The following is a 16160-nucleotide window of genomic DNA, read 5'->3' as shown; positions in this document are numbered from 1 at the left end:
TGACACCTTTGTTTTCTTTTCTTTTAGGCAATACAAGAAACGGGGAATCAAATAGTGCTGCACTAAAAATTTACAGCTCCAGGTCTCTATTGGGATTAAAAAGATTAAGGGTTAAAGCTAAATATGAGAAAAATACACCTATGAAATCACATAGAGCAATAATTGAATGTAACTAAAATTAATTAATAGAAAGCTTATTTCAGAAAATGCTCTCTGAGATTAATTCTTACAGGAGAATTAAAACGTATGTCAGCACCTTCTATACCCTTACAAATCTGTATCAGTCAGATAAGGTTATTTATTAATGTTTATGAGTTGTTAGTACTTCTCAAACCTTTCTGGTGTAAGAATGATTTCACATAGATATAGTTTTCATGTCACTAAAAAACTGCTTCTTTCTCCCTCCCTTCCTATAGGTGGATTACTTCACATTTTGCATTAATGTTAACACAAACTGTTCATCAAACAACATACATTAACTATGCCTAACCCCACTGATGGTGCAATTATGAGATGCTGCCCAACTAGATTCAGTTTTATCTCTACAGTGGCAATAAAGCTGCTTCTTCTTCTTGACAAGTTATTATAATCTTATTAAAAGTGAGTGAATGTCACTTTATTTTATTTTATATGACGTAGAATTCTAAAATAGCCCTGGTAATCTACATGTAGAGAAATCACTGCAGAAAAGACGAGATCAAGCTAACAGTAAGTAAAGACATTTCCTTCTGCAATCTGTCAGTATTTAGAAACCATTCCTGTTGCTACTTGCATATTTTTGTTAGCAGGTGTCATTTTAACTAAAGGCCTATAAAAAGATTTCTAATTAGTGAAGCTTTACTCATAATGTTTGTAAAACCTAACAAAATCCTTGCAGAAAAGACTTACAGAAGGTTGTGGCAACAGCTGTATTTCTAAACCCTTCTAATAATCCAATGAGTGCCACTAAAGTAAAAACAAGGCAGTTAGAAAAAATACCCCAATACATAATTTCATGATAAACCTGCCAAGGCCTGATTCCCCTCGAAACATTTTGACAGATTATCAACAAACATAACCAAAGAGCCAAGTGGCGCTCAAAGAGAACCTCTGAAACACCAGGAAAAAGCAAAGTGTAGTACTCAAACATCATGTCCTCCGAACAAAAACCTGCAAGACTCCACTATGCAAGGATTGGGATGTTTATATTTGGTTAAAGTTTGAAGTTGAAAATTTGAGCAAGCAAGAAAAACACTAGAGTCAGCAGTCTGTCTAGTTCTTTGGATGTCAATAAACACCATACATTTGACAGAAGAACAGTTCTGCACATCAAACCAATAACAACATGCAAAAAAGGGACATTTCCATGTTTGAACATTTCTTACAACATATTGTAAAGGGAGACTTCATATATCTGTTGGAAGGATGAATGGAGAAATGTAGTGGGAATATTTTGACTGAACATTTATAAGTAGGATGATACTCCTGAAAGCAAAGGCAGGTAAATTCAATTGCTCTGATATCAAAAGAGGAACATGAGCAAAAATGAGTCATCTGTCTTATACCCAGTCAATTTTTTATGAAAATAACCAATGATTAGTTCATAGAAAGAACCTATATTACTGCAAAGATCTAAAAAGTTTGAATGGAAGAATGGGTCAAAATAACACCTAAGCAACCAATGAGGTAATTTCCCCATATAGAGGAGACCCTAATATATTATTTAAAGTATTTACTGACTTTATCTGAAGATGATGTCGAATTAGTCATGTATTGGCAGTCTTACAGGCAGAACCTTTTAAGACACACCAACACATTATGTTGCAACTCCAGCATGTTCTAACTAAACATTGTTAGAAAGACTTTCCAGTAATCATCCTCACCTCAGTCTGAGAACAAAACATGTGTTGTTTTAGTTTTATTTAACAACCATGACAATAAAAGTCATGTCCCGATGTCAACATCCTCATATGTACATTCCTGTGGTCTGTTCTGGCCTGTTTACATGCTCTATTATCCCCTTTTACTAATACAATCTCCTGTTTTCATTCGCACAAAGCCAGTACCTGTTTGACTTCAGCTTGCAGATGTCTTAACTGGACGCACTGCTCCAAGTGCCTTCTGTGCTGCTCTGCAGCCAGGTCCAGCTCCTGCTGCTTCTCGTGAAGAAACTCTAACAGGTCCTGAACCCTTGTTGCCATGTCCACATCTCTGTCGCATAGCAGCTCCACACCTAGAAAAACAAAACTCTTAATCTTTTTGTTTAACAAAATGAAATATTCCCTAAAAATATGCATTTGTACTTAAAGTGATAGTAGTCCATGAATGCTGCCATTTGCAATCGATTCCTTCCATTACCTGAAAGTTAACTGAAACTACAATTTTTAATCCCTGTTTCCTCGAAGAAATAAAAATGAGACCTGTGGACCTGTTTTAAGGGGGAAGTTTGCTCATACTAGTGAAAGCGCATTAATTTTGCACAATCTTAGTAATATGGATGGTTTAATATAAGAAAATCATAAAAATGGGGAAAGACTGTGCAAATTGTCCCGTCCAGGATGATCTGAGAAAGTCTACATTTTAATTGTAAGAAACGAAAACCAAACAATACTTTCATGATGCTAGATTACTAAAAGGAAGCATGCACTAACTTCTTTTATTTGAAAAAAAAACAAAAAAAAACACAGTTACCAAAGACATAAATCATTGATTCGACTGAAGGAGAACAATCTAAACTGGAAGTAATAAACTGAAGCAATGGGGGCTCAAACATCATACTAAAATCCTTTTTCCCCATAATACTATGAGCTAAACAGGCCAATATGGGGATCCTGAATAGTTTTGAATATATTACAGCTGAAGATCCAGTTTCCATGAAGGAAATATATATTTTTAGCAAGAAAACAATGTCAAGCATGTAATTAATCATTTCAGTTTTCTGACCACAAATAATTTAAATGAGGACACGCTAACAAGACTTTTATTGTCTGCATCCACATCAATTTTGTGAAGAAAGCAGTACATTGATAAAAACTCATGCATTTTGCTTCAATTAATGTGTATCAGATTTAACAGTGATTGTATCGGTAAGGTAAGGTTGCATTTAACAACACATCACCTCTAAATAAGACTGATTTTTACTGTTTTAGTGTTTTCTGCACTAACTTATATTGGTAGCTTGGCTGTCTTGAGGGCTGGTTATACTCCTGCAGCAGTGTGTCGCAGTGAGCCTGTTCCAGATATTTTTTATTTATGCCCAATATTGAAGCGTGGTCTGCACTATGTTATATTCCACGCCACAATGCAAGAGGGACAATCACGAACTAGCTGTGGGTCTAGATACGGCCGAGGCGGCGAGGAAGTAGGCGCAAGTTTGTGCAACAATGGAGGGACTTGGAGGGACATCGTTTTCCACAATGGCGTTCATACTGTACAAACAAAACAAGCCGGTAAGGTACCAAACAGGAAATACGCATAGGGCCGGATCTATCAAAGGTTTGCGTGTATAAAAACGTGAGCTATTTCACTGCGCACGCTAAAAAATGTACAAACTGATCTATCAACAGCGTGCTAAAAGGATTTGGTCTTTAAAACGTGCTAAATAGCGCCTCTTATCCATTTAGTACTTTTTCTGCAATGATTATGCAATATGGGGCGTTTACACGCAAAAGTGCGTCTTGTGGGAGGAGAACATGTAAATATATTAATTTAGCACTCGCAAAGTGATTTATTAAACCTGAAAGCAATTTTGCTAACGGTATCTGACTCTATATTTAACACGTTTCAAAAGAAGGTGCAAATGGTCTGTATGCGTAATTGCGCACACATGGCAGCGGTTATTGTCGCAAGAAGGAGACATCGAAATGAAGCAAGGAGACGCAGAGAGCCCATTTTTTCACTCCGTGTGAATATTTTTGGAATGAACGAGGAAACGATCATCAAAACATATCGTTTATCCAGCATTGCCATTTTGGAGCTGTTGGGGGAACTCCGAATGGATTTGGAGCCAGCCACAAGGAGGACCCACGCAATACCAGATATCACAAAACTCCTTGCAACATTGCACTTTTTTGCATCTGGGATTTCCCAATCTCGTTTTTCAGAAGTGCTGTCCGACGTTCTAAATGCCATGTCGCCCTGACGCCCTAACGGAGAACCCCGACCACCCCTTGCGCCTGTGGAGCAACATGCCAATGCTGCGGGGATACGTAAGCGCAGTCATCTTATCCACAGTCACTTCTTGTGAGCCATTTGGTATGTGCATTTTTCTACAGGCCAATACAAAACACCTGTTTTTGTTTTTGTTTTTTCTTTTTACTGCAGTGAAGTAGAAATTCAGCCACATACCACCTTAGGGAATAAAGGTTGCCAAAGTATATATATATATATTTTTTTTTTTTTGGAGGGGGTGGGGGTGTCACTGTAAGATTTAAATTTTTTGATGCACTAGTTTGCACAAACTACAAACTACTTTGCCGCAAACCACAAAACGCGCAAAACCATCATTTAAATAGGGCGTCTCCAACAGTTTTGCACCTGCCACCAGTTACGCAATCACTCTTGTTAAATCACCTGCAAACCATGGTTCAGTCCCAAAATTCCAGTTTGCGAGCGCAAATTACTGCACGCAAAATTGGATCTTGATAAATCCGGCCCATAGTGTAGAGCGGATGTAGATTTGACAAATCAGAGGCCTCCTGTTTGTGGCACTGTCTGAGGTCACCTACAATTTTGGAGAGGTGCAGCAGAGTGTCTGCAGCAGGGGTGGGGTGATATTTGCATTCACTGCCACACACATGCAGACGACCTGGTTTCTGAGTATAAATCAGCATTGATTCCTCTTTTATTAGCACTAGTCCTGTTGCAGTGAACGGGGATAACTCTTACATACAGGAAGGACTCATCAGATTCACCAGACCATATGTGACTGACAAAACCAGAGCCGGTATATGATATTTATCTGTAAGGCTAACTATGTTTGATGTAAAAAAGATTTAAACCTTTGGTTCACGCCAAGAACAAAAATGTGGTGTTTTATAGAAACATTAAGGCTGCATCTATGGTGGTGTCCTAGGATATTTTATTTAGTTTGTATGTTTTGAAGTTTTTCTCTCACCAGATGCTTGGACTTCTGTAACATACTGCAGCAACTCTTGCCCCTGGTGAATGACGTCAAAGGTGAGGTTGTTCATGGTAAGAGCTTTATCTGCATGGTGCTGAAGCCTCTGCTCAGCCAGGGTCAGATCCTCGGTGTCAAAGTCATTCATCTGCTTAGACAGCTCCTCATTCCATGACTCCAGGTCTGAGATGATCTGAGAGGCAAAAGATGGTTGAGATAAAAGGTGAACTGATCAGTTTAAATAGGCGTTCAATAAGAGAACAACTTTAAGTAAGATATTCAGACAAAAGCAACACTCTTCAGATACATTGATACATTAAGGTCAACTTCTGAAAATGTCAGACTTTTTACAATGTTGAAACTGAGTTGAAACAAGGTAAACACCTTTGCTGGCTGCCATAGCAACAAACAGCAACAACATATGAAGATGGCGGTGATCTGCTGGCAGAGCAGATGTACTGAGACATCAGTATGTGTCACTGACTGCCCACGCTGACTGAATCACCATACTAGGGGCACCTTTATCCTGGTACTCTTCAGCTCTGACTATTTCAGTGCTTTTTTAAAACAATATAATATTATGAACAATTGTTCACTTTTGCCACAATTGTGAAATAAATAAGTGAAACCTCACATAGAGATAGATCTGGGCTTTTTTTTTTTGTCAGATTTGGATTTATTTCCCAGAGGACAACCATTTAGCTCACATATGATTCATGAAGAACAAAAGCTACTTTCAGAATTTTTGAAGCAACAGAACTAAAAGTAGGGTTTGATCCAAAGCTATCCTCTAATTAACTGTTATAAAGACTTAAACAACTAGAATTAATCTGTCTAAATATAATGAACAAACTAAAAACAGTATGCACTGTAAGTTTATGAATAAAGTAGAATAATTCATGGTATTATTCAGTCTGTTTGCATAAATGAAACTGAGAAGTTATGGGAGCTGCCATGCCTGGTTAGGAAACAATAATCATATTTTTAGAGGGTCACCTGATTAAAACAATAAAAAAAGACAGAGGAAGGATAATGATGTATTTGACATGAAGCAAGAATCGGGTTTAGTGGCTTATTCACAATGTAGGGAACTCAAAATGGATTTCCAAGCAAGGCTACAAGGTGAAAACATGCAGAAAAGTAGCAATTGTACCTGTGAAATAAAATATTCAATAAGTAAATAGAGACATTGTTCTCCTAACAAATAGAATGTGAGTAATATTTTAAGACTAAAACAATGCATATCAACAAATACAAACATTTTTATCTTGTAACTCTTTTGTGATCTTAATATAAAAAGCCTACCGGTAGTAATTTTTACCCTTGCTTTAGGACTGATAAAAAACATAATTCTTATTTAAGTCAATCACTCATAGTAAACTTGAACAAACCTGCATTTTATTTTTATACAAGAAAAAAAATTATGTAAAAAATCCCCCCCAAAAAACAACAAAATATATATATAGAATTTTTTCTATAAAAATATAGAAAATATTATATTATTTTATATATATATATATATATATATATATATATATATATATATATATATATATATATATATATATATATATATATATATATTCTTTTTTTTTTAGGGGTTGTTTTTTTTTTATATTTTTCCTTGTATGAATAAAATAAAATGTCAGTATAATGTCAGTTTAAAAGTCTGCTAGGCCAATGAACAACCATCGTTTCCTTCAATTTTTTTCTAGAAAGCTCAAATGGGCCCCAAAACAAAGAGAAACAAAAGGTATCAGGACATCACAAAAGACTATTTTTTATATACTTATACATGGCTTATACATAGCCACAGATGTGCAAAAAAACCTTTCTATAAAGTAAATCAAAAACTGTTTTTTTTCTAGATAAAAAGTCAACTTGCTTTGTTTTCTTTTTTTCCACACAAGATACTAGTAACAATCCATTAAATAGTCACTATTACAAATCATCTAATTACAACAATAAGACAATAATAAGTTAACATAGATGTTTAACAACTTACCAAGCCCTGACTAGAACTTTGCCTTCCTCTCCTCTTACAGTTGAGTAAAATGCCTTCTGAGAATAAAAATACCATTTCCTTCATTTATCGGAGACCACTAACCAGTTGGGGAGATACTGTTAGGATTCCAGTCGTCTATGTTTTACTGTTAGGTGTGCATTGCAGCAGAGCCATCTCCTTTGCACGAAAAGAGCCACAGTAATAAACCCGGCTATGTCTCACCTATTCCTTCTTCTTACCTTACCTTAACTTAGACTCACACCTCCAGTCCTGCCAGGAGGAGGTATCACATTGTAAATTTGCACAGGTGTGTGAGTGAGCGGGAAACAGAACATAAATCTGTCCTCCGCCCATCTCCATGCTCAAGCTCTGTGTCATATTAATCCTGTGTCTGTGTGCGTAATTCTGGGCGTGAATCGGTGTTTAGCATGTGCGATTAACAGATTCACTGCCTTTCCCTGACCAGGCATGCAGAGTTAATCTGGATTTTTGGAAAACACAGACCGACACCAAAGAACCTTTTCCACAGAAGTTTTTCACATTCTCTCCTTTTACAAATACTAACTCCAGTTTCGTTTTCTGGTTTCTTATGTGATACACCAACAGTGGTGCATTAGTGAACAATGAAATACGAATTATACAAGGCTTCCAAGAATATCTAAATATAATCCGGAAGATGTGATGATGATGTGTTTTCAGAACATCTGAGATTGCAGTTAAAGCTGGTCGGTTTGAAGCAAAGAAATGATCGCGTTTTATTTAAACATTATAAATTGGTCTTGAAACCATTTTATTAAACCATCTAAATTATTCTGGCTTCAGGTCGGCGCATTAAAGGAAGGCAACACCCCAAATTCTGTCAAAACTCTGCTGGATAAAATAGCCAACACATTGACTGGTAAGTAAAATAGTTATTAGTTGCCGACCAGGTTATAATAAGGGATGCACTGATCCACTTTTTTCACCTCCGATACGATATATTTGAAGTTTAATGTCGGCCGATAGCAATCCGATACCGATACCAAAAACAGCACTGAACTATTACCTAAAAAATTGTGTAAAAAAAAAACAAAAACTGGGATCATTCTTCTGTGCATATGATTTGACTTCCCTTTTCTTAAAAAAATAGCAAACAACCCAAATATTTAACATTTATTTAACAACTGTACACAAAATCTTAAACCAAAAGTTCTCTGACTTGGTCATCGTGTAAAAAAAAGTGTCACAAGTTCAGTCAGTGCAAATTGGAATCTAAAATCCAATGTAAAATTCAATACAATAAAATAAATTATGGAAGAGCTAAAATTGAGAAAATAAAACAGCTTCAACGTCTTGATTTCTAGACAGTCAAAATAAAACAGCCATCAGCTCTTTACAATGTTTAGTGCAAATGGAATTTAAACATCCATTATAAAAGCATCTGAATAAACCAAAAGATTCTCCTGCTTGGTCAAGTTGCCGGTGTTATAGTTTGAAGATTTAACATAGCATAGAGTTAAAATTAATAGATCGGCCCTTATATCTAGTCAATTGTCACTGATACAATCTAGTTTTTTTTCTTTATATCTGGACCGATACCGATAAAAATGTCGGATCGGTGCATCCCTAGTTATATTATCATTAAACACTTAAATGAAGGATAATAACACCTCATAAATGTTTTACTGAATTATATTGAACAGACAGACAGACAGAAAATGCATCATAAAACTTTAAAGCTTTAAATCATTGATTCCTTTTACAAGTTTTTGCTGTTTACAAGCTATTTAAATGTTTTATTTTATTTTTTAAACATGTTTTTTTACTTATATTCTGTATTTCTAGATTAATTTATAGGTGAATAAAAAAAGATCCCTAGACTATTAACCCCTATAATAACTGATCGCTGCAGCCTTAACAATAACTAAGTAATATCTAAATAAACATCGGTTGCTTTGGATTTTACTCTGGGATGTTAGATTCCTTGGGAATAAAAATGCACGCCCTGACCAGTCAGATGTTATTTATAAAAAAATTCAGTAACATTGGTTTTTAAAAACTCCTAATATTATATATTATGAAAATGTTCAAGTGGTACTAAGAATTGTGCCAGCTACTGTAACTTAAAGCATGAATATATAGACTAATCTTTTATATTTTCTCAAAGGGCCCAAAACCCCAATCTGTAATAGTGCTCTAGGCATTTAGAGTCTCTTAAAAAATATCAGATTTGATGGCAAACATGACAACAAAGAAAACACAAAGTTCAAATAAAACTGTCATCTTGTTTAAGCACCAGCTGGGAAAAGCATTCAGTGTCACAGTGGGGTGCTCAGCAATAAGCAGATCCAGCATAGCAGGCTGCTGTTAAAAAAAAAAAAAAAAGTGCATGAATGAATGAATAAGTGGAGGTGATGCATCAAGTGGAACTAAATACCTTTCAAACCAGCAAATGCGAGAGCTTTGTTGGCATTTCAGTACAGCTTTACACCAGCAGGGGTCCTCGCTACAAGACTAAACCCCCCTTTTATTATGAAATGGCTCATAAGCAGAAAATCACTTTGATTTTCTGTTATGCACCTTTCCGTATAAAGATGATCTTTATACACTGCTTCTCTGTCAACTCCTCCATATCGACAGTTGCACTTCGTGCTTTGATAAATATTTAAAGCAAAATTAATTCAGAAGACATAAAGGTTGCATTTTTTTTTCCAACCACTCACGTCTATGGCGTCCCTCTCAAAGATACGGAGCTGCAGGAAGAGTTCCAGTTTGATCTTCCTTTCCTGGAACAACTCCTCCATCTGACCCTGAGCCTCATCCAGCTGCTGTAAGACACTCTCAATGTGCGCCATGGAGCTGTTATGAGGGGTCTTGTTACTTGAAATCGCTGAGTCTCTGTAAACACAGCAGAAATACAGTTTAAAGGGACAACAGATAAAAACAGCTCAAATTGCTTAAGAAACTGCCTTCAAATTAATTTCGTCATTTTCTGCAGCAGGAATATTTTATGGAATATCACCAACTTTGTGTTTATATCTTTATTCAGGGGTGCTTTTAAATGTGGCTTGCCCCGCTGAGTGATAATGATTACAGTTTGCACTCAGTGATATTGCTCACCTGAGCTGCTGTATGAGGTCCTCTCCCTCCTTGATGACATTGACCGTCGCCTGCAGGGTGGTCTGCTGCTGCTGGCCAAATCTCTTGATCAGGTCCTGCACTGCTTCCACTGACTCAGCGTACACGTCATCCAGCAGTTCTTTTTGAAGCTCCTCCAACCAAGTCCAGAGCTAAAATAAATAGGCAAATAAAGGTTTAATATATTTTTAAAAATCCAGAAGTAACTAAGAAGTTCTTCATTAGGAGCAGATTTAAGAAGCAGTGCTTTAAAATTTAAAAAAGCTATGGCTTTAAAGCCATAAATGATCCATTCCATTACTCCTGAGGTTTAATGTGAGCTTTAACCCCCATCCATTGCTGAAGGCATTAGAGATTGTTCACAAATATTCAGATCCTGCTGATGGGAGCTTACATAATGCTCAATTTATCCACATAAACCACAGATTTTTCTCTCATATTGTTTTTGCTGTAAACAATGTATCTGACATTATCCACCTACACCAAAGATAAGTGAACAGGTCATACATTTAATTCAACAATATGTTGGACTGAAGGCTGACAGCCAGGATCTAAAGCGTATTCTGGAATGAACAGCAGTGACTTTAAGTCCTCTGTTTAAAAATATGCATTTTAGTTTGGGGGGAAAATAGCAGTGATTAAGACAAAATCTGTTGTGCAACAAAATTTCCTTTAGGAAGAACAAAATAAATAACCATTTAAGTCTTTATGCTGAAGTTACAACTATAACATTTTCTTTATGTATGTATGCAGTTAGATTGTTTTTATTCACAATAGATTATTTGTTGCAGATTTATTGTGCAGAATATTCTGGCTCTATGAGCTTTTCACGCCTGAACTGTTATTGAAAAAATAAATGCAAAAACTCTACTTCAATTATAAGGCATCTGCATCATATTTATGTTTGTTTTTGCCTTAAAAAAGTCTAAATAAGATGGTGATTATCAAGCAATGGCATAAAAAAAAACATTGCAATAGACCATCTTCCCATAGTTTTATCCTTATTTTGCTAGTTTTATTTTGTTTAGTTTCATTTCAACAGGAAAATAAAATGAGTATGGCCCAAAACATTTATGTCTTTCAAAAAAAAAAAAGGTACTTTAGTGGTTTAAATGGGTCCAAGAAGCAGGGAAAGAAAAGCAGAAATACCTCTTTGACATGTGTGTGAAAAGCAACAGACATATCCAGCAGGACTTTGCGCTGCTCCACACGTCGTACAAAGTCCTGGATGCGATCTTCTAGCTGGTGGGCAGCCTGGTAAATTTCCTCTGGGTCACATTCTCCAGTCTGGGCCAACTGCTCTGCGGCCTCCAGCAGTTTGTCAGCATTAGTGTAGGTGTTCTGAAATTAAACAGCATTGCATTTAACAAATCATAACACCTGCATTATATTCTGACAAATAAATCACTTGGATTGTAAAATGATTCTCTAACTATTTTTTAATGCATACACATATGGAAAATCTTAGAATATAGAAAAAGTTGCAATAACGTAGCCATTAAATTAAGCACATTGGTTTAGTGGAGATAATTAAAAGCAATCAAAAATAATGTAGTAAATAATTGTGTTTTTATTTATGTTTATGTGCAATTTAAAACTAAATTCAACAGCATCATTTTTTACTTATTTACCCTTCAACAAACTTTTTGGACATGACCTGGAACGTTATCTGCTCAGACAGGACATAACACATTATGCAACAATATCAACAACAACAACAACAAAAAATAAATAAATAAATAAAAAAAAAGCTTCTGCCTTGCTTCTTTACCACTGAAAACAAAAACCTCAAAGACTCACCTGTGCAACCTCTTCAAAGTCTTCATGTCTCTTCTGCAGAGCTCTGGCTCTGTGCAGAGACTTTCCAACACCAGTATGTTTACTAAGGAAGGCCTCACCATGGTTTTCTATCCAGTCCAACACCTTGAAACAAATAAATCCATCATACCACACATTTCAATGACTGCCCACATTATTTTGAAATTGCAGTGCATAATATCAGTCAGCAGGGGGTGCAACGAAATTTGATGACTTCATGTAGATGAAATACCAGGCAGACAATTTATGGATGTAATATTACTCAGCTTGCAGAATCACATCCCAATCATCTCAGTTTTCATCTCATTCTTCCAATTTGAACATGTCACTAGAGAACAATTAACAGCAAATCCAAAGCAAAGTGTAAACATTTCCATGATGGGAGTAATAAGCTAAGAATCTATCCATCTAATAAACTTATTATCAGTCAAACTGATGGACAGGCGCTGTCAGCCTCTACCAGGGGTAATGAAAGGATTTCAAGGTCTCTGAGAGAATGTTTTCAAGGGAACGTTTTCAAAACCAAATGCTCCGACACTATGTGACAGAAAATTGCATCACCATGGAAACCACTACCAAGAGAAAAGGGTGATGAAAGACCTGATGGAAGGAAGGAGAGGCAGAAAGACTGACAATAAAGAGGGAAAGACTGAGAAACCCGGATGGAAAGAAAAAACGGGGAGAGAAGGGCAGATGCCTAAAGGGTGGAGATGGAGAGACAACAGCAGACCAAATCAGGAGGTCTGAAAGAAGGACCAGGCTGAAAGAAAAACTGACTTATTTATTTCAAAAGGGGAAGGGAAGGCAAGAGAGGTAAATGGACGCTTTAAAAAACTAATGATATATTTAACAATTGCATCAAAAGGTTTTTGCAAACTCTGCAACATTGAGCTGAATTTCTCTTCTCTAAAAGAGAAAACAAATATGCTCTTCTAGCTGCAGGAGGCAAAGGGGAAACATTAGACATGTTTGCATTCCTCCTTACTTGCTGCACATCCTGCTGAAAGACACAGAGCTGCAGGCGCTGGTGCAGACGGACTTTGCGATGCTGCCAGATGTTTTCTAGCTGCCTCTGGTGATGCAGCACCTCGTGGATGATGTCCAGGACGTGGTGCACGGCCTTCGAGTAGTTCGCTGATGACATCAGCGAATCTGCACTTCCTGGGGTCAAAGGTCGCTGCAGCTTGTCCAGCAAAGCCTTGCCGTCCTGGCTCACCTGGATAAATTGAAGTTTGGTTTCATATTGTAAAACATCTGCAGGGTTCACAGTTGAAGAAAACTTGTTTTTGGGGGAGGTTTTACTCTTCCTGGTGACAAAGTGATATTCCACTTATGCTGAAAATAGATATCTCGTCACCATGCTCATTTTGCTACAGTGTTTAAGGTGGCTCCCAGTACTAACATAAAAATAAATGACTGACCAGTTAAAAAGTTTACATGAGGAGCATGAATGTGAGAAAATTTGAATCATTTCCTCCTAACTTTGCATACATAAGTCATCGTAATCCTCCCTGTTTTGCATACAAGTTTGTTTGTGTTTTTGTGCTAGCTTGTTTGATGTGCACTGACCTCTGAGTATGCCGTTGTGATGTGTTCATACAGCCCTTGGTGATGGTGGATCGTATCTTCTAGATCCTGGAGCTCAGATGGCAGCTCTCCTTCACCGCAAGCTTTACACCATGGCTCCACTTTGCTCATGTACTGGGTGGAAAATAATCATCATCAACATGTCAAACACAAGCCACTACTTACATTTGCAAGTTTTTACTGCTTAGAAAGAAAAAAAACAAATCAAAAAGTGGCTTTAAAACAGAGAGATTCATAACAGAGGCAAAAATTGAAAAGACTCAATAGATGTATTTTCGAGAAATACAGTACTGACTCATGATCAGCAACTGTAGAAAGTGAGTATAAATGAATATAAGAATATTTACTTTTTATGTTATTCATTTTTAGTCTAATACCATAACAACATTGGAGCTCCACACTGCAAAAACAATCTTTTTACTCTTAAAATAATTAGATAATATGCACTTGAAATAAGACAATGCAATACTTTTAATTTATTTTAAATGTAAATTGTCTTGTTTCATTGGCAAAGTGTCTCACTCACCTCCTCAGTTCAAGAAAAAAATGCACTTAAGAGAAAATGACTTATTAAGATTTACATATTTTTGCAATTGTTAGGCATCAAAAATTTTACACAAGAAAGAAAACCAGCAAATATTGGATGTCAAAAATCTAATCTATTTTACTGTAAATATAAGTAAAACAAAGACAATTGGTATAAATGCTTTTTAAATGTTTTAAGGTAACTTGAACTTGATATTTTAGGTGTGTGTTTTTTTCCTAAAGTACTTCTTTAACGATCTTCAAAGATCTTAAAGTCATTGCAAATGTTTTTAGTCTTTTATTCCCCACAGTAAGTCTCATTATAGCCTCAGACATCTGTATGTATGTCTTCAGAAGTTGCCTGATATGTAACTATCTCAGAATAAAGCCTCTAAAAGCATTTTTTTCCTGTGATCTAAAATACCACTTATGTCAAACTAAAGGCTGTGACCTGCCACAGCAATTTATTCTGGCCTTAAGGCCGGGAAAAGGCAAAGTCATGTCATAAAATAGAAGTGCATGTTTTTGATATAGCCTACAAAGTGGTGAATTCTACAAAATAAATAGGAGAAAAGTTAAAACACCAGAAAAGTGGCCTCTTTGCAAAAAAAAAAGATGAAATTTTCAAAGTTTTTACATGTCCTATTCAACGGTTCTAAAGCAGCTACAACCTGCCCTTTCTAAAGACTTGATAATATCAAAACTGAGTGTGACAAGGGTCTTAAATGGTCCCCAGGTCCAATTTTGTACATCCATATGTTAGAGGCAGCGCAAGAATGTGGTGCAGGTTGACCTCCTGGCCTGACAAAGAGCCAAACAAGCAAGAGGCCACATATGAACAAAATAATCATTAGGATCAAAACATATGTGAGGTCATTGATAGTAACCTCCGATCCTAATAAAAGCATTTTAAGGTGTTAGATTGTCCCTGTTAAAGTCAAAACCTTAATCCAGAACTTAAAATGTGAAAACCCCTATTTTTCATATCTGCTTCATCCTAACTGACTAAGCTCTGGTTATTTGGAGAACAATAAACAAGAGCATCAGTTTGCAGATATGTAAAGGTTTTACAGACATAGCAAAAACACTGCAGCTGTAACTGATTCCACAAAGCATGGACTCCAGGGGGCTGAATATCAATTAATGTCACAATTTTGCTGAGAAATTATTGCTAAATTTTACAATTATGCACAACTACTTACACTGTAGTCTGGTGAAAAAAAATCAACATTAAATTCAAGTTAGTTTGTGGTTATAATGCGATAAAAGAATGTTTCAGTGGTTTAAAAACTTTTTTTTTCTAAGTATGTAAGAATATTTTCAGTGTCATGGAAAGTGTACAGCATGTAATGTACCAAAGCCGTGTAAAAAAGATTTTATCAGTCACTATTCGCCCAAACATCAACCACAAGACAGAGAGAGAGAAAAAGAAAAATGTTGTGATTAAATTATCTTTGATTAAGTAAAGAATCAAATTTCTGTATAGATGCACAGATTTATGGGATGAGAATAACAATAAAATATTATGCCAAATGCTTTAAGTTGGTAACGTTTCATCTGCTGATATCCCAAAAATGTGCATTTGATGGTGTGTCTGTACCTGATCAGCTTTCTGGTGGAAGCTGGCAGACATCTCCAGCAGAGTGCTGCGTTCATCCAGGGCTGCCGCAAAGGCTTTCCACTCCTGTTCCAACTGGCCTGAGATCTGCTGGATCTGCTGGGAGGCGTAGTGGCCGGACTCCAGGAGTCGATTTCCAACTGACATGATCCGATTGATGTTCACATATACATTCTGTTTAAAAAAAAGGAAGGTAAAGAACAAATATGGCATGAATTTAACAAAAAATAAAAAATAAAAAAACATACCAAGGATGTTTATGTAATGCATTTGATCCAGGTAGATTAGCAGGATTTCATGTAAAACACCAGCGCACCCTGATGCACAAGGCTGCGACTGTTTTTCTCTGATAATTAAGCCTAATTGTGTTTCTACAAAAGCAACTAAAACAT

At 36.3% G+C, this 16160-nt stretch overlaps 1 protein-coding gene across 6 annotated transcripts in view; it reads right to left on the bottom strand.

Annotated features, from left to right (window-relative positions):
- triob (trio Rho guanine nucleotide exchange factor b) overlaps window positions 1–16160 on the bottom strand; it is a 146324-nt gene that overhangs the window by 50259 nt on the left and 79905 nt on the right. For all 6 annotated transcript variants that reach the window (XM_038275789.1, XM_038275788.1, XM_038275784.1 and 3 more), the window contains 9 exons: window positions 15751–15942; window positions 13608–13739; window positions 13024–13254; window positions 12021–12143; window positions 11370–11561; window positions 10203–10372; window positions 9806–9980; window positions 5096–5291; window positions 2046–2212 (listed from right to left, as the gene is read on the bottom strand). In XM_038275789.1, coding sequence (XP_038131717.1) covers window positions 2046–2212; window positions 5096–5291; window positions 9806–9980; window positions 10203–10372; window positions 11370–11561; window positions 12021–12143; window positions 13024–13254; window positions 13608–13739; window positions 15751–15942 — 1578 coding nt within the window. The remainder of the gene's footprint in view (window positions 1–2045; window positions 2213–5095; window positions 5292–9805; window positions 9981–10202; window positions 10373–11369; window positions 11562–12020; window positions 12144–13023; window positions 13255–13607; window positions 13740–15750; window positions 15943–16160) is intronic.

The sequence above is a fragment of the Cyprinodon tularosa genome, unplaced genomic scaffold (assembly GCF_016077235.1).
Source record: "Cyprinodon tularosa strain WSP-4 unplaced genomic scaffold, ASM1607723v1 ctg98, whole genome shotgun sequence".
Classification (NCBI taxonomy): Eukaryota; Metazoa; Chordata; class Actinopteri; order Cyprinodontiformes; family Cyprinodontidae; genus Cyprinodon; species Cyprinodon tularosa.
The sequence above is the reverse complement of the archived record's forward strand: the minus strand, read 5'-3'. Positions and strand labels throughout refer to the sequence as shown.